The sequence below is a fragment of the Balaenoptera borealis genome, assembly GCF_965194805.1.
Source record: "Balaenoptera borealis genome assembly, contig: HAP1_SCAFFOLD_2219, whole genome shotgun sequence".
Taxonomy (NCBI): domain Eukaryota; kingdom Metazoa; phylum Chordata; class Mammalia; order Artiodactyla; family Balaenopteridae; genus Balaenoptera; species Balaenoptera borealis.
The window spans coordinates 14,511-32,593 of NW_028122064.1; the positions used below are offsets into that span (position 1 = coordinate 14,511).

The following is an 18,083-nucleotide window of genomic DNA, read 5'->3' on the forward strand; positions in this document are numbered from 1 at the left end:
CGTCCTTCTAAAGATCTGCTTTCTACTGAAACCCCAGTAAAATGACAGTCAAGAATTCACACTCACACACACACACACACACACACACACAGGCAAAGAGAATAAGAGAAGACATCAGCAGAAAAACAAGGATTGGTCGAAAGTCTCTCTAAAAAGTGATCCGATCTCCATAATCCCCTCACTGATTTATCAGTTGCCAAATAACTCACCCCCCATCAACCTTGGCAGAAATCTAGAGGCATAGAGACCAGAGGCAGAAGATTAGAAGGTCAGAGGCACCATAATGAAAATGGAGATTAATTGAAAGTTTATGTAATGAATGTTCAGACCCAGCCTTCTACCTTTACTGGTCTCCCAGACAGACAGTTAGGGACAGAGCCTTGAGGCAGAAAATGGGGAGTCTTCTCTGGGATTTTCCAGTGAAATATCCCAGACTTATTACTTAAGTGGAAATCACAGATGCTAAGCCCTCAGCCATGCAGAGGGCATCCCGTAAGCTTCGTACTCAGTCATCAAAAGGTACCCCGAGCAGCTGTCTCTGGAGAGGAGAAGTTGGGGGCTGAAGGTGTATATGGGGATTCTTTTTGTAAGCCTATTGAGTATGTCTTGTAAAAGAACATGACTTTTTTTTTTTTTTTCCCAAATGGAGAAGGACCTTTATTTGAATGGTTAATTCTCACGTGTTGCAACAGCCAAAGATCACCCGGCAAAGAATATTCTTTGCCCAGAGTGTTGCAGACAGGGGAAATCTTCATGTGCCTCTTTCCTTTTAAACACCAGATCCTATGGCCAGGCCAAGATATTTGAAAGTAAATTGTGAGCCCGTCTGCCAGCTGGGGGCCCGCTGAGACAAAGGGAAGATGCTCGCTGGCCAGGAGACCCTTAATCCAGTCGGAGCGACTTTAACACAGTCATTTCCACGCTGCTTGGACCTTTCCTTGAAGATGTTACTCCAAAAAGATCTTTCCTGCTTGCTATCAGCTTAGTCACAGTTTTAGATTGAGCTATAGCTCACAGGTTGTATAAATCTAGGCCAGCTGAGGGGAAAATCTCCACAGGGTTCCGTCTAAGTTATAAATAAATAGGTGATGACTTTTTATTTGTGTGTGTAAGGTTCATAATACGAAAACTTAAATTTTAAAAATTACTGTGAATTACAAAGATTAAAAAAATAGCCCTGAAATCAAATTGAACAATAATTTGCAGAGCGCTTGTGTGTATAAGTCACTGTCCTACCTAGATCCTAGGAAAATGCAAAAATGAATGAGGAGCAGCCGTCTGTGCATTCAGTGAGAGAGGACACATCTGGTGGATGGGTATGCGATCAATGGTGTTAATAAGCGTTTACAGAACTAGGGTCCTAACCCGTGAAGATGAACACATCACTTCAGAAAGTTCCCAAATTCTTAATGGGTTAACCAAAGATTAGGTGTTGGTTTTTGTCTGGCCTCATTTACCAATTTTACTGACTTTTAAACACCCCAACCAACCCACCTTCAGAGTGGGGCAAAATATTTAATATAAAGTAGGTGGTGCTGCTTACTTTATTTTTTAGCAAACTACAATTCCTCCATTTGGGGCAGCCCTAAGGTTATTTTCCAAAAGACCCGTGTTTTCTTCAAGTTCTAAGAAATAAATAATATCACTCCTCTTTGGTAATTACAGTAAATTATTTACCTTTGGTACTCTTAGAAACATGCACTGGCGACATTAATTATTGAAACAATGAATTGTATCCCACAAAAAGGTATGACCGCCGTCATGTAATATTTATCGAGGCTGGGGTGTGCCAGCCCATGGGGATCCCTTTGACTCCTTCCTAACTCCCCGACTCTCACACCTCCTAAGTCACTCACAGGAACTTTGTCGTAACACAAATGAGCAAATGTATAATCAGTTAAAAGACTTGTTCAAAACAATGAGCCATATGTCCCGATATTTGTCCCAGTTTTTCTTTCTTTCCATAGAGTTTTGCAGAGGCTTATGGGCAGGCCTAGCAATTTTAATAACCTAAATACAGACAAATAAAATGCTCTTCCTACAATGCAACCACTGAAACACAAAAATAAGGCACTTCATCTGAGCCTATGATTTTTATAGAGATGAAGTGATAGCTTCATTTGCAAGCTACCTGTCTCTGAACACTTTTTTCTACAGACGAATGTTTACTTAAAACAGAAACGTGCCGTTTGAACTGCTTACTTATTTTAGTCAACAATATGAATTTCAAGATGTTCTGACACGTCATTGTGCATGGTACCATGGTACCAGGAAAAGCTCTTCTTCCGTTTGGTTACTGAACCAATAGACATTTAAAATGATAAACAGGTCACTACGTGTGATGATGGTTAAAAAAGATGAACTCGAGACGGCTCTTAAACTTCCCACAGCAAGTAGGGGTGCTCCCAGGGCTTAACGGAAAAGCTTGGCTTTAGAGCTGAGTCACAGACTTGGATTTGAAAACTGCCTTTGCCATTTGTGAATAGAGAGCACTTCTTTCCCACTCCTAAGTTTTCCATTTTAGAAAGGCAACTCAATTGTGTCACTGTGGGCCTCGCCCTGTCCCTTTATATTCAGGAAATGTGATTTCTTTATCTAAGTGGTAGATTTGGGAAAGGTAGCTGGGAAGGCTCCGCTCAGATCCAGTTTTCACTCTCATGGGCCTGAGCTTGGTCACAGAGGGCAGACATCCCCCCTCTGCTCCCCTAAACAGACCTCCGTGAGGGGGGGCTGCCTGCCCTGGGTCGCTGATGCTGGCCACTGGGTGGGGGGTCTGCTCACTTCAGGGGTTCAGTTACCAGGCCCACTTGGCTCAGACACTCAGCCAGCCCTCAACCTGGCCTCCATCAGGAATAAAGGAGGTATTTTGCCTTTGACTGTTCTTTTTCTTTATTTATTAAAAGCCCCCTTGGAGATGCCCCAACATTACTTACTGCTTTTATGATCCTTAGAATGTCTCTTAACTTTTCTCAGTCTCAGTTTCCTCATTTTCAAATTGATGATTGGTTGATAGGAAGATTAAGTGAGAATGTACACCAGAAATCTGGCACCAAGGCCAGGGTTGGCATGCTGTGGTCGTTTCTACTTTTCAAAGGATTTTCAACGGACATATGTGTAATCGCTTCTGTTTTTCTTTTTTTTTTTTTTCAGTTGCTTCTACTCTTCAAAGAACTTTTATTTATGTGAGCTCATTTGTTAAAACCTGATAATTTGTGGAGAAAGCACAGCAAAAACAAATATATTCCAGGGCCAGCTCTGGTCCTTTACAGTTACATATACAGGATGCCTATATGAAATCAACACAGCCCGCTCAGTTAGAAGAACGTACCTTCTAAACGCCTAAGTCTTATTTATTGACTCAAAAACATTTAAATTTCTATGTTAACAGCAATACTGCAACCTACTCTGTCAACTCAATGTCAGGGACTATCCTAGGCCTTTTACATTACTTTGTTCTTTGACTCTTCAGGGCGGAGTAGCCTTGGGAGATAATATTATACCATTTTACAAACGAGGAAACTGAAGTTCAGAGAGAGACTTGAAAAATTTGACAACACGAAGTCAATACCCAGTGCTGCGTGGCTTTAGTAGAACACTATGTTAAGGAAAGGTTCACACTGACTTAAGAAGACCTTTTACTCCCAAGTCAAAAATGATTATGAATAAGCACATCATTTTTCATCTTGGTAGTGATATCAAGGATACTATTAAAATCAAAATGCACATTACTCAATAGAGTCCAAAGCCTGACTAATGATGATATCACTGTCTCCAAGAGGTTCATACTTTCCCAAAATAGCTTCTCGCTAGCCCTGTTCATCAGAGAAAAGAGGAGAGCAAGTACACACTGGCCTCACCAGTGAGGACACACCCAAATGCCCAGGACTGGAAATAAATGTCCAGGCACAGAAGAAAAGAGGTAGAAGGCAAGAAAGTACTTGCAAGGAAAAGAAAAAGAAATCCAGTTAATTCCAGTATCAGCTAATTCTCCAGGCTGCTGACTGTCAACCTCCAGTGCTGGACGACACCAGTTAAGGTCCTTGTCTGTCCACTTGGCTACCCCTGGCAGAAGGTGGTCCTGCAGATGAACTGGTGGTCTTGATATTGCTAATGCTACCGGCCCCAGGTAAAACTCACAGCAACAGGTCACACGGAGAATGAAGTGCATCTCATCTGAAAAACTGTAAACACGATCTAGTTGGGAAACAGCTGGATGATGTAACCAGACTGGGAGCCCAGGAGAGCAAAGGCTTCTCAAAGTCGATACCCAGCACTCGGTGGCTTTCGTAGTTATCCCTGTCAAGGATAACTTGAGCCTGTGGCCACACATCGGACAGGGCCAGGGCAGGGGGACCCATGTGCGTGTCAGATCCCCTAGACAGAGAACAGATGATTGGGTTTGAGGTGGGCTGCATCACTTCATAGCCCAGCGACTGGCAAGTCAAAAAACCTCACTGAAAAAACCCTCATTTCTGCATGTGAGTAATGGGTGGATAATGTTAACTGCCCCAACTCACCATAAGAATGGAATGACCCAAGTAATATCAAAGTGATATGAAAATGCTAAATTGCTATGCAAACAGAATCACAGATAATAATAATAATCTTGATACTCCCAGATGTTTTATAATTGAATTTATTTCTTAAATTTATATAACACTGCGGCCCCATATATAGCTTTTTAGGATGGCATATGTTTTATCAGACTACAGGGGGTAGCCTGCGGGATTAACAAATAATAGTGGCCTTTTGGCCGTGACAAAATACTTGTCTAAACACTGACTCTTCCAGCTGAATATGCTTCACTCAGGCCTGCCATACTTTGCTTATGAGAGTGGCACTGTGGCCTAGGGCAGCAGCAGAATGGGTTCAAGCAGCCATCAGACCTAAGTTTTATTCTCAGCTGTACCACCGAATGTCACCTAATGTGACAATGGACAAGTAAAACACTCAGCCCCAGGCTCTTTGTCTGTGAAGTGGTACTGATAATACCTAGTCCATAAGGTGGCTGAAAGCACAGAGTGAGATGATGCGTTTGATAAAACGTATGGCACGTGCTGCCCTGAGTATTATAATTATTATGATCTATGGCAGATAACTGAGTGAAATGGCAAACTGCTGCTGAAACAGACAGTAGGTCTGTCTGGACATCCACCACGACTATCTGGAAATATTCTTTTAAGAAATGGATTCCATCTTAAAAGAAAACAAAGGTCTAATTCATAGTAACAGAGAAGAGAATGGTGGTTACCATAGGCTGGGGGGTGGAGGAAAAGAGGAGATGTGGATCAAAGGGGACAAACTTTCAGTTATAAGATGAAGAAATTCTGGAAACCTGATGCACGGCATGGTGACTGCAATGAATAAAAATGGATTATATACTTGAAATTTGCTAAAAGAGTAGATCTCAAGCGTTCTCACTACACCCCCAAAAATGGTAATTATGAGAGGTGACTGATGTGTTAATTAGCTTGACTGTGGACATAATTTCACAATGAAGACATGTTTCAAAACATCATGTATACCTTAAATTCCATAAAAGAAAACCTCATTCAAGCAGCAAAATAAAATACAAATTAAGAGCTTACTAAAGCAGGTCTTTTTTTTCCCTAAAGTATTTCTTTTCTTGAAATCAACTCTTATTACCCCCAAGACTTATTTGAGACCAGAATACAAACCAAAATGAAGTTGCGTTCTGGAGATTTCCAAATCGGATTGGTTTCAAGATAATTTAGCTACTAACTTCAACAAGAGAAGGTGACTCAAGGTCAGCATAGAAGCTGAGAGCATTAACACATCAACATCCGGCTCAAGACGTCTACACGAACTGTACTACCTTAAGTTACAAGACAAACCTCTCTGCCTTAAAAAAAAAAAAAAAATCTGTAATCTTGCTGACCAATCTGTGAGAGGTGTTGAGTGGATCACCTAAGTAATGCTGGCAAAGCACCTTGAAGAGGAAAAAGCAGGATATTAAATGTCACTAGTCAAAGGTGCTTATCTTCCAAGGGACTATCTCTAGAAAATCTTTAATCCCAGGCTGGTGACCTTCTGCCACCATGCACATTCCTGAGAGCCCTTTAGAAATTAGCTTCAAGGAAAGAAATAGGAAAGTTAATCTGCCGATGGAGGGGGAAGGGGGCGGGCAGGGGTGGAACGGGGTGGGCAGGGACGGGAGGAAGGACTATTAGCGTAACCAGCCTTTTGGGTTGTTCATTCTTCTCCTTTTCTATTACTGAGATCATGCGAAAGGGCGGGTCTTGAAAAAATAAACATGAATTTCTCCCAAAGAACTCTCCAATTTGCACATTCCTTGCTAATATACCAAGTATTAGTACACAGCACAATATGTAACTAAATATACATGAGATCATCCTTAGCCTGCCAGAAGACCAAGTCCAACCCAAAGGATCTGGAATCCTAGACTGGGAGATAAATGCGAAGAGTTAGGGGGTGGACGATGTAACAGCCGCTTCCAGGTACACGGAGGCTATCAAGAGGCCTCCACTACTGGCTCCAGAATGATCTCCACTGTTACCCAACAGCCAGTGCAACTGTTTACACACTAGTTTAGTTACACCTTCCAAACTGGTCCCCCTTGGAAGCCCCACGACTAGTCCCCTTAGGCACAAACCACGTGGGCGAATCTGTCCTGCAAAGGGAAGTCTGCAAGATGAAAGCAACCTAACGAGAGAGGGGCAGGGCCCCTCCGCTGCCCTGTTTCTCTCTTTTTGTAGACACATGGCATGTATGTCAACAGAACTGAAAGGCAATGGAAGATCCTCATTCCTTAGTGATCAACTGGTAAAGAATGCCTTTCTAGACATTTTTGCTGGGAAACACCCAGGTTGCTAGCAATTAAATCCCAGCTCTTTTTTTTTTTTTAATATTATTTTTCTTTATTCTTTTTTTTTTTTTTGAGCTGTGACACACAGCTTGCGGGATCTTAGTTCCCTGACCAGGGATCAAACCCGGGAGCCCAGCAGTGGAAGCGTGGAGTTCTAACCACTGGACTGCCAGGGAGTTCCCTCATTTTCTTTTTATTTAGTTAAAATAAGACTTATTCCTAGAGAGAAAGCATAAACTAACAGAATCTCAAGGTTGAACTGTACTTTGAGATTCTAGAAGACTTTCTACGTTGCCCTTGATAGGTGGTTGTTCAGGCCAGGTTTGACCACCACCAAGAGCAAGCATATTAGTGAGGACAGAAGCCCAAATTAAACTGGCTTAAGACACCCCAGGGGTGGGGGCAGGTTGAGATTAATGTACTGGTTTATATAGTGGGAAAGTCCGGGTGGTGCAACTTCAGGCATGGCTGCATCCAGCCGCGGCTCAAAAGATGGTAGGAATTCTTCATCTTCATGCTACATCCCGAGGAGCTTTGGGTTTACATCACCTTTACAGCTTAGCAACCCTGAAGGCTAGACAAAATCTCATTAGACTGGCTGAGATTTTATATTTCATCTCAATGTAATCACTATAACCCAGGACAAGGAATCCTCTGAATGGCCAGATTTGAGGCCCATCCCTGGGGAAGAGAAGAGGGAGGGATTCAGCCCCTTCTAAACTACACTGACTGAGAAAAGAGTGGGTATAGGGGTTTGAGCATCAGATCCTGTCACTGCCACCTAAAGAAAGTGGGATGGGTGTCTGCAGGTGAAAACCCATGTCCCTAAGTGATTTCTGCTCTTCTCCCATCTTTGAATAACTGCCAGAAATCATACTGAATTAAATGTTTCTGCCCACAGTACACATCCCAGTGACTTGTGGGGTCATTCAAGGGAAGTGTAATCAACTGGGTAGCCTGCACAGTATTTTTAGAGCACTATTACACCTTCTACCTCATATCTATGTAAAGGTCAACTATTTCCATTGCTTTAAAGATGGCTTCTACGCCATAATTTTTAGTATAATAATTTTCTCCATAATTTTCATAACTTGCTGCTGAATATAAGCTGTAACTGTTGTCAGTTCCTTTTAAAGTACATTCAATAAGAACTTAGAATTAGAAACAAGCATAATGAAGAACATGTGTCTAAATATAATCTTTCATGCTAAAAAAAGGGATACAGAGGATGGCACCGCCCCATGTTAAGAATACTAACAAGTCTGAGATCCTGGAGGGCAGCGTGTGAAGTTCTCCGCTGGCTCCCTTCTCACACTGAATGATGCAGATAGAGAGTGGAGTGGTGTGAAAACATACATGTACAACTGAGTCACGCTGCTGTACAGAAGACATTAACACAACATTGTAAAGCAACTATACTTCAATAAAATTTTTGTAAAAAAGGAGGCAACCTAGAGCCATATGGCCAGTGATTCTGCCACTTGCCAGCTGCGTCCCCTGGGGTGAGTTACTTCAGCTGTCTGTACCTCAGTTTCTTCATCTTTTTAATGGAGCAGAGAAATGATCTCATAGGGGTTTTTGTGCAATGTAAATGAGTTCATTCTAAACTATTCGGTACTAATTCTAAAACACTTAGAATACTGCCTGGCACATAGTAGGAGCTGTTTCCAACACCATCACCGCAAGCATCACCACCTTATCTCCTGATGCCATGGCATCTAATGAACAGTATTCCATTTATGTCATGGGGACCGGCTGACCTGGATTCATAACACGGCAATTACAAGAGCCATGCCAGCCAGTTGCTTTCAATAGTTGTGTCAGAAGAAATGAAAGAACCTATCTATTATACTCATCCTCGACAACCAGGCTTCAGTTGCAAGTAAACCCTGTTCCTTATTACCTCCTATTGGGAAAGGAATGTTTCTTAGAGCAACGGATGTTACTCTAAGACATCCTGACACACACAAATCTCAGGTTATAAAACAAATACATTAGATGTTGACTGACCAATATACGAAAAGATCCCGGCCATAGTTGCTTTCGGGCAGTGCTTCCTAACTAGAGGTGCATCCCGGTATCATCTGTGGAACTCTGAAAAACACACATGCCCAAGAACCCAGCCAGGGAGACTCCAATTCGGTACACATCTTAATCTCCGAAGAGCCACTTGGTGATTCCAGTGTGTGCCCTCAACTAAGAACTCTGATTAGGAATCAGAGGCTTTCAACTCTGGGCGCATTTAAAAATCGCAAGACAAGGCCCCCCAGGGCCCCGGAAGGAGGAACTGAACAGTCATGTCCTTAAAGGTTCTCCAGGTGATTCTGGGGAGAAATCGGGGCCGAGTGTTACTGCCTTAAAGAATAAAACCTTCTGACAAATGCAAGACATGATTCATTTACATACACATTTTCAGAAGCATATCTACAGGTGATTCTGGATTACAAGGTAAAGGGAAGGTAAAGGAAAACAGAGTTCATGGATAATCCAATATCCCAGTACAAACAAGTCAACTCTTGATATCCATGGGGGAATTAAGTAGTTTACAAACTAATCATGACTAAGGCCCAGCAAGGAATGGGGATGGGCTTCCTTCTCTCAGCCTTACTCCCCGGCTCTGGCCTCCACACCTCTGGCCTCCACACCGGCCTTCAAACCAGCACAGGTTCTTAGGAACATGGGGGTGGCAGGCCTAACCACCCTGGATCTCAACTGTACTTTAACTGTGGTTAATGTGCAAACGGATTAATCAGCAGCAGAATAATAAAGAGGCAACTATGCTTTGTATGGGTGAACTCTACTCTTGTTAAAAAAAAAAAAAAAAACTCATGATAAGTTAATTTTTATTCATTTTTCACCTTTTCTTGTCAAAGCAACTTTAACTGGGCAATGACAAGGCAGTTTTAAATTGGACAGTAAGTCATATATCATTGCTAAATTTAGGAATTCTAAATATTTCAGATTTCTTGCATGCTTTCAGACAAAATCAATACTGCGGACAAACTCCGTTTTGAAATTTATCCATGCAGATTTTGAGACATGATAGACATCAACTAATAATTTTTTGTCACTTAATTCTAACATAAAGTGTTTAAACGCACTTCTGAAGTAAATGCTTCTCATGAGTCACGCCCCGTGTAACTAGACTCTTCCCTCTTAAAGCCTCTCTTTTGAGGAATTAGCCTTTTCTCTCTCTTCTATGATAAATGAGACATGGGATGAAATAAGTTAATACACCTCTTTCAGAATTTGTTTTCCCCTTTCCTCCAAGTTTTTTTTATTTTAATTTAATTTAATTTTATACAAAATAAAAAAGTTGAAAAAGCTGTATGAGGAATATTCATATACACTCAACCTAGATTCAACAATTAACATTTGGCCGTATTTGATTTTTTTCTCTCACTCCATGCATATACTTTTGGCTGAACCATCTGAAAATAAATAGCTGACAAAGATTACTTCACTCCTGAAAACGTCAGCATGCCTACCCCTGGAAGAGGGATACTCCCTGTAGAGCTTCAATACTATTATCACTATTCGGAAAATGAACAGTAATTTCCTAACAGTATAGCTTGTACATTTTCAAATGCCCCCAACTGTCCCTAAAATGTCTTTATGATATTCATATCTTTTTTTCCAAGTCTCTGGTGAATTTATCATGGAGTCATGTGATGTGCTCATTAAACGTGCTCGTTCCACGAGAAATGCCTGTCAGACCACGGATTCTCTGTGGCCATTAAAGAACGCAGCTTCCTGCTTCTGTAGTTATCAACTTAAGATTTATCTGTAAAGCTTTCAAGGTGTCCTAAGCTCTCCTTTCTTCTGACTGGCCTACAGAGGGTTTGCGGTGTCCACAGAGGTATTTTTGAAATTGGAGCAGGAACAAACTATACAAAAGAACATCAGCTTTACCTCAAACGTTCTCTCTAGCCTTCATTTCTTTTCACGAATCCTTCATTCTGAGTAAATGTTGCCCCGCCATTCTACCTGTGTAAGTAGGTCTCAGCAGTAGCTAACAGGTAACGGTGTGAGAACACTCAGAAGCCTGTTTGTAGCCTTGTAGCATTGCAAGCATTTATATTTTACTTTAAGGTTGATGTGCAGAAATTGAGAGGCTGTGTAACTATGGTGGTAAAAGTGGTGGAGATGGCGGTGCAGGTGATGGTGGCAGTGGAGGTGAGGTCACGGTGATAATGGTGGTGGCGGCCTCCATTTCAGGCCCTTGCCCCCCAAACAAGTATATATTCAGAAATATAAACCATAATTAGGGTCAGCTGACAATTTGCTACTCCATCACATAATAGCAAAATGTTCAAGGAATCTCCTTTCACTTGCAATTTTGTAAGTTTTGTGGGGTTCCCTTAGAGCACAGAGAATTTCACGTATTTCTACACTTGTAAGTGTTAGCAATATATCCACTAACATCTCATTTCAATTGGGAACATAAAGAGATCACGATCACCCAACTAGGATAATGACCACAGCCAACCAAGCAGAGAGTTCTTCAGAAAATCTCAACCAATACCTGGGCAACACTTTACACCCAAGAACTTAGCTTCATTATTTGAGATAAGTGCTTTCCCTGATGCTAACGCCCATTTAAAGGCATGTACCTATAATCATTCTACAAAGGGTGTTTTTTTGACCAAACACTGAAGAGTCACTGCAGTCAGCTCTGTAAGACCTGCTTGCTAAGAATGTTCCAGAGAGTATAAAGCATTAAAATATGTATTGTGGGTCCTTGTGAAGTACAACGTACATCTGTGTGTCTGGAAGTCAGCATCTCCAGACAGATGGGAACCCTCAAGGTGTGACGACCCGCAGCTTAACCTCTAACTTGGTGATGGTAAGTGTCCGTCACTTATTCATCTGCCCCAATTTACCTTCATTATGTAGTGAGTCAATAAGTCCAGCATAATTTCACCATTTACATTGTTTAAATATTACAGGCCACCTTCAAAATTAGTTTTATGGTCCAGTTTCATCCATCACCAGCTCCTGACTGTACACATTTAACATCAGGTATTGTGTGTATCTAGAATAATGACCCATCCTGAGCCCCTAAGCAGCAGGACTCTGTTACTGAGACCTCCCGTAATAAACCAGTATCTATTCAACCACAGTTAACGGAAAGAAGAAATTGCATAAACACCAAATGAACCTAGCAGAGGTTCTAGTAGAAAGCAAAATACTGGCACGCCTTGAGAAGGCCCATCCCAGGCAGCTTTGAAGCTAAGGGACCAAAAACATGACCAATCTAATCTTTAACTTGCTAAAAACAATTTCAGCAAATTCCAACATGCATACATACTTTGTTGAGCAAAACCTAACCTTCATGTGGATAATGTCAGCAACTTTAGCTACCAATTATTATTACCTCTCTTTTATTTACTTATTTATGCATTTATTTATTTTATTTATTTATTTTTGGCCTCGCTGCACGGCTTGTGGGATCTTAGTTCCCTGGCCAGGGATTGAACCTAGGTCCTCAGCAGTAAGAGTGCGGAGTCCTAACCACTGGACCGCCAGGGAATTCCCTTAACTCTCTTTTTTTTTTTTTTTTCTTAACTCTCTTTTTTAAAAACTGCAAGATTTGGCCAAGAAATGAGAAAGGTATCCATGCCTTTCCTAGAACTTTTCTAAGTTCCTCTTTGTGGGATGAGATTGATATGCAGAAGAGAGGGATATTTCGATTTATGGTACAATTGATTTTTTCTTTCACTGGCAGTACAGGAAGACTTACAAATGCAAAACCAAACATGCAGAAACAGAGTTTTTGTCATGCAACAAAGAACGTGATTCCATCGTACAAATGAAAGTTTAACGACGGAAGAAGATTTGACAGAGAACGCATACCTGCTCTTTGGATGGCACCAGGAGTTCTTCGATCGTCATGCTGTCCCGCGCGAAGGAGCTTCTGTTCAAGGTGTAAGACCTATCCGAACTGAAGGAGCGGAGGCTGTTGTTGTTACAGTTAACCATTCAAGAGTGGGAGGTGACGATGAGATGGATAAAAGAACGTTAATGCATGCAACTTTAAGAACAGGCAAGATGGCCAAAAACATCAAGAAAAGTCGTTCTTGAAAAGACATCACCAAAAATAAAATCCCTTATACTTTAGGAAATTTCTTAAGCTTAGACCACCTCATGATCAGGTTTTGTTTAAAATTAGGCGAGTTGGTGTTCCATCTTTGAGAAGGTGAAATGTGTGAAAACTTAGATATTTTACTATGACAGTCAAACCAACATGACTCCAGATAATTTGATAACTAGAGAGATTTTTCTCGGTTAAGACCTTCTTTTAGAGTCTCCTCCCTTTCTGGTCCCTATTTGTCTATCTCGCACTACTGAATGGAATTACGGTGCTGTAAATGTATACGTTAATAAGGCTTTGGGAACTAGATGTGGATTTAACCTATCGAGAGCTCTGGTTTATAGTTGCTTCTCATGGAAAACATGAAGAAGGAAGGAGGGTTATGAATACACCTTACATTATCTTCTTTGCCATCTTTCTGGCCTGGAAAAATTCAAATTCCATGTATGGTTATCTTGTCTTTCCTTACTGTACGCTTTTTTTCTTTGCTTCTTCTCTTCTCCTTTCTAGCCCCTCTCAAATCCTCTACACAGCCTTTGAACTTCCCAGAATGCAGGACTCCTGACGTCCTGAAGTGCCACTCACCACCTTGACCTCTAAACTAAATACCAAGAATGCTTGGAGGATGGGCAAAATGGGTGATGGTGGTCAAAACGTATAAACTTCCAGTTATAAAATGTGAATGCTTCACATTTAGTTACTTGCTTATTTTCATTTTCTCAAATCACATTTTATTTTATATGACTTCCAGTTATAAGTCCTGAGGATTTAATGTACAGCATGCTGACCATCGTTTATAATACTGTTTTGTATGTTTGAAAGTTGCTAAGAGAGATTTTTTTTTTTTGGCCGTGCCACGCAGCATGTGGGATCTTAGTTCCCCGACCAGGGATCGAACCCGTGCCCCCTGCAGTGGAAGTGCGGAGTCTCAACCACTGGACTGCCAGGGAATTCCCGAGGGTAAATCTTAAAAGTTCTCATCATAATAAAAAAAAAAATGCATGTGTATGCATGGTGATGAATGTTAACTGGACTTATTGTGATGATAGTTTTGCAATATATACGTATATTGAATCATTATGTTATATAGCTGAAACTAACATAATGTTATATGTCAATTATATCTCAATTTTAAAAAAAAGAGACCAATAGAGTCAGGGACCCTGGTAACCCTGCATATATCCACAAAGGGCACACAGGCAGGCTGGAATGGCAGCTCATCTGAGCCTTGGCGGACCCCTCGTGATCCTTCAGGAACAAAGAGGATGGAGGCTTGTGAGAAGCTGCTCCGAGGCCATCTTCCACTTGCCTCCCTACCAGGTAGGCTGCCGTGAGGTAGCTTTTCACTGCCTCCCATTCTGAAAGAGGTCTGAGGCTTCCTGCCCTGCCCTCCTTGGAAGAGAGCGTTCTGGAATTGGCTCCTTAGCAATGGGGCAGCCCACAGCTAGCGTGGTAGACATACAGCCCCTTTGGTTTTGGTATCATCCTTTCTGGTGTGGAGGACAAGGGCCACGGGAAGTTAGCCCCGCCTAGGAGGTAATAAACTGTCTGAATTTAAATGTGGCTGCTCGAATCTTTACCAGCAGAATCTGGCAGACTTCGGCCTGGCCGTGCCTTTGTCTGTGCTTGACAGGGGAAAGAGCAAAGGAGAGGTAACTAAGGAATGATTCTGTGCTTGCACAAAATGATTTCTTCCCCCACTGCCTATATTAAAGGCATATATGGATATATTTTAGATATACCAAAGAGTATCCAAAAGTGGGGATTTTTATATCAAGATACAGAGGCCCCCAAATGACAGGCATAATTCTAAGTATCTACACAAATGGCTAGGTACATGCTTCTAGGATGAGAGCCTTACTTTCTCCAAAATAACCATCATTCTACAGAGTCATTATTTGGTGTATTCAGCAAATATTTACTAAGTGACTATTATGAGAGGGATACAATATCAGAAAATGGATATAGAAGCAAAAAAAAAAAAAGAGCATTATCCCTGCATAGAGCTTACCCAGTAAGCCATGTGACTCTGACCTCTTGCACCGTTGGGCCTCCAGTGCCCAATCATATATGACCCATCACTCTTTTCTTTTCCTGTTTTTGTTACAAACTTTTGTTACTCCTGTTTCTAGCCCCATCCCTTCTCTCAGATGCAATATAAGCTTCCGAAAAGCAGGAATTCTCTTTCTACTTTCTAACTCAATGCTATCCAACAGAACTTTCTTTTCCACCAGAATGATGGACACGTACTCAGTCTGCACTGTCCAATACACTGAGCACCTGAAGTGCGGCTAGTGTGACGGAAGAACTGCATTTAACTTTATTTAATTTTAATTCATTTTAATTTAAATAATCCTATGTGCCTGGCAGCTAGACCATTAGATAGTGCAACTTCTACGTACTTACAGCAAGACCCCATTTTGCCCCAGTGATGTGATTTGAGAGGCACAGGAAGTTCCACACTGCATCAGATATTCATTTCTTTAAATTTTGGTTCCCACGGCATATGGTAATATTGGTGGTACGTGAGAACAGTTTTATTGTACATGTGCACAAACACAAGTTTTTTTTTTAATGATGACACATTCATTTTAACTTTACTTTTTAAACATATCTAAGATGTGTTGTTTTTTTAAAACATCCTTTCTTTCTTTTAACTTATGTAGGAGTGCCAGTGAAAGAACAGAGCCTAGAATTGGGAGCTACCAATGGAAAAGTCTAAAGATGTCCTCATTTTACATAATGTCATTTGACATAATTCCTACTCCTGACCAATTTACATTAGGCAGATGGAGCCGATTAAAGGCATCAAGCTGCACTCTGAATCCTTAATATATTGAAGTATTGATACTTTCAGCTACTAAAATGAGAGATTATTTGCATGGGGGTCTGGAAGGCATTAAATTGTTTTTCACTGAGGTCAACGATATTATTTGCAGCCATCAGTATACCCTAAGCGTTAAACAGAGGAAATATTAGAAAAACACATGCCTCAGATTTCTGAAGTTATACTAAAGTACCTAGCACAACTCAGAACAGCACCCAGCAAACAAACAGCCCTTCCAATCAAGACTTTTCCTTCAAACCCAGTGCAATTTCTCCAGTTATTTCATGCACTGTGCAACTTTGTTAAGGGAAATAAATTCCTCACGTATTCAGTCAACTTTGCATAAGTAACATTACTTGTCATATGTTTAGTTACTTGCTTATTTTCTCAAATCACAAAACTGATTTTCTAAAGCTGAGCAGAGAAATAAAAAAGAAAAAGCACATGGCAACACAGCACAGCACAGCACAATGCTGAAGAAAATAAAGATGAGAAAATGAGTCAAGGAAGGGCAGAGAAACACTGTCAAGGTGCCGTATCTTCTTACCTGATCTTGGGACTATTTTTAAGTATTTTTAGAAAAAACAGAAGAAGTAGAAAGCAAAAAAATCAGACAGGGAAAAAAGAAAAAAAAATGTTATGGTTGAATGAGTTACACATTTAATGTATTCCTTATTAAATGTTACACTCAGAATATTATACTTGGTAATAGTCTAACAGTACTTTAAAAAACATATCGGCTTTATAGATTTTTTTAATTTGCCTCTGAGCATAACATCAGTTGCCAATGTAAAAAAATGAGTTACATATAATAGCAACAAATAATAATGGTGCAATCCAAACTAGAAGTATGAAAGCCTCAGAAATGTCTTGTGAAAAATATATAAGAGACAATATACTGGTTTCAACTCTCACTGGAGGTCAGCTGCTACAATTCCCCATATACAAATGATTGAGTCATGAAATGTAGCTTTTATATATTATCCGAGGAAGAGAATCAGCTAGTTATTGGATTACAAAAGCTCGTAAATCTCTAAATAGACTTTTCCCTTGAGGTCCCTTAAGATTCTGCAATATTTTCAGTTGTAACTTGTTATCTGTGATTACCTGAAATAAGACATGTTTTTAAAAACTTATTTTTCCCTTCTTATTAATGACACCTGTTACAATAAGATTTTAAGCCCTTTTATAAATATATATATAAAGCCAAAATTCTAATAAGTTACATGAGGCTCCAAATTCTATGAAACCAAAAAAGATTAACTCAAAGAAAAATCAATTCAGTGTCTAAACTGGCCACATCACCGGACACTGAGAATAAACTCCCAGGTTTACTTTGAGGGAAGTACCATTTACTATTAGACAATGAAACTTTTAACAACAGATCCTTAAACTATAGGAAAATGTCCCCAGGGCGCTAGCTTAGAAGGTTTAATTATTAGCTTAAAATAACTTGACTGTCAGCAAACATGCTGTTAATCCAACCAGGGAAAAGAAGTCCCCAAATTCTGGACAAGGTTCTGTTTCTTTCAACCAGTGTCAGGCTGGAGCCAAAGTTTTCCACATACAAAAGCTGTAGCTTCAGTTTTCAGAGCTGAATTTGCTACCATTCTACCTGTGACTTTTGGCTAAGTCACTGTTTCACTCTTAACATGTCCCTTCTAAACAAACTAATGGCATACTTTTCAAAGAGATACTCAGTTGATAGACAATTCCAATAAACAATACATAATTTTTCCCCAAGAATGCTCTTTTTTAAGTCTCAATCATAAATTGTTCTTTCAGTCACAAAGAGAGAATAGTGAACAATCAACACAATATTTCTTACTTATTGGAAAAGAGGATCTTTCTTTCACTGTGGAACAAAACTTAATTTTAAAACATGTGACCTAGATTGGTTCTCCCTGTTTTGCCAGTGAGCTCTTTTGCTATTATGCTTGAAGCACTACTGCCAGGTGGGGAAAAAAAGAACAAACGATTAACACATTCAATTGCGTAAAATTAAGGACTGAAAACCACAAAAGAAGACAGCAGAGCATGTGTACATTTCACCAAATTCACATCCTTATCCAAAGAGCAAACTTGGGGATAATGTGAAAAATGAAAATGATTTCGGTTTATGACACATCATGGTTGTTTTAAATTAACTGTGAGAAAAGAGCAATGATAAAATACCTGGCAGAACGGGCCCCCAGACTAAAGCCCATGTAACCCTCTGCGGGCAGAGAATCATCGCCCAATTCCTTAAGGTCTTGTGGCCCAAGATACTTGTCCGTGTCGCCTGTCATTGCATCTTCACCTGTGGATGCACAAAG

The 18,083-nt window shown here is 40.5% G+C and overlaps 1 protein-coding gene across 3 annotated transcripts in view; it reads right to left on the minus strand.

The window, feature by feature from the left end:
- Positions 1-18,083, minus strand: part of LOC309622351 (ankyrin-3-like) — a 38,079-nt gene that overhangs the window by 11,955 nt on the left and 8,041 nt on the right. For 2 of the 3 annotated variants that reach the window (XM_082409449.1, XM_082409447.1), the window contains exons 2-3: positions 17,944-18,067; positions 12,704-12,806 (exon numbers count right to left, since the gene is read on the minus strand). In XM_082409449.1, coding sequence (XP_082265575.1) covers positions 12,704-12,806; positions 17,944-18,056 — 216 coding nt within the window. In that variant the 5' untranslated portion in view covers positions 18,057-18,067. The remainder of the gene's footprint in view (positions 1-12,703; positions 12,807-17,943; positions 18,068-18,083) is intronic. The other variant, XM_082409448.1, reaches the window with a different exon arrangement.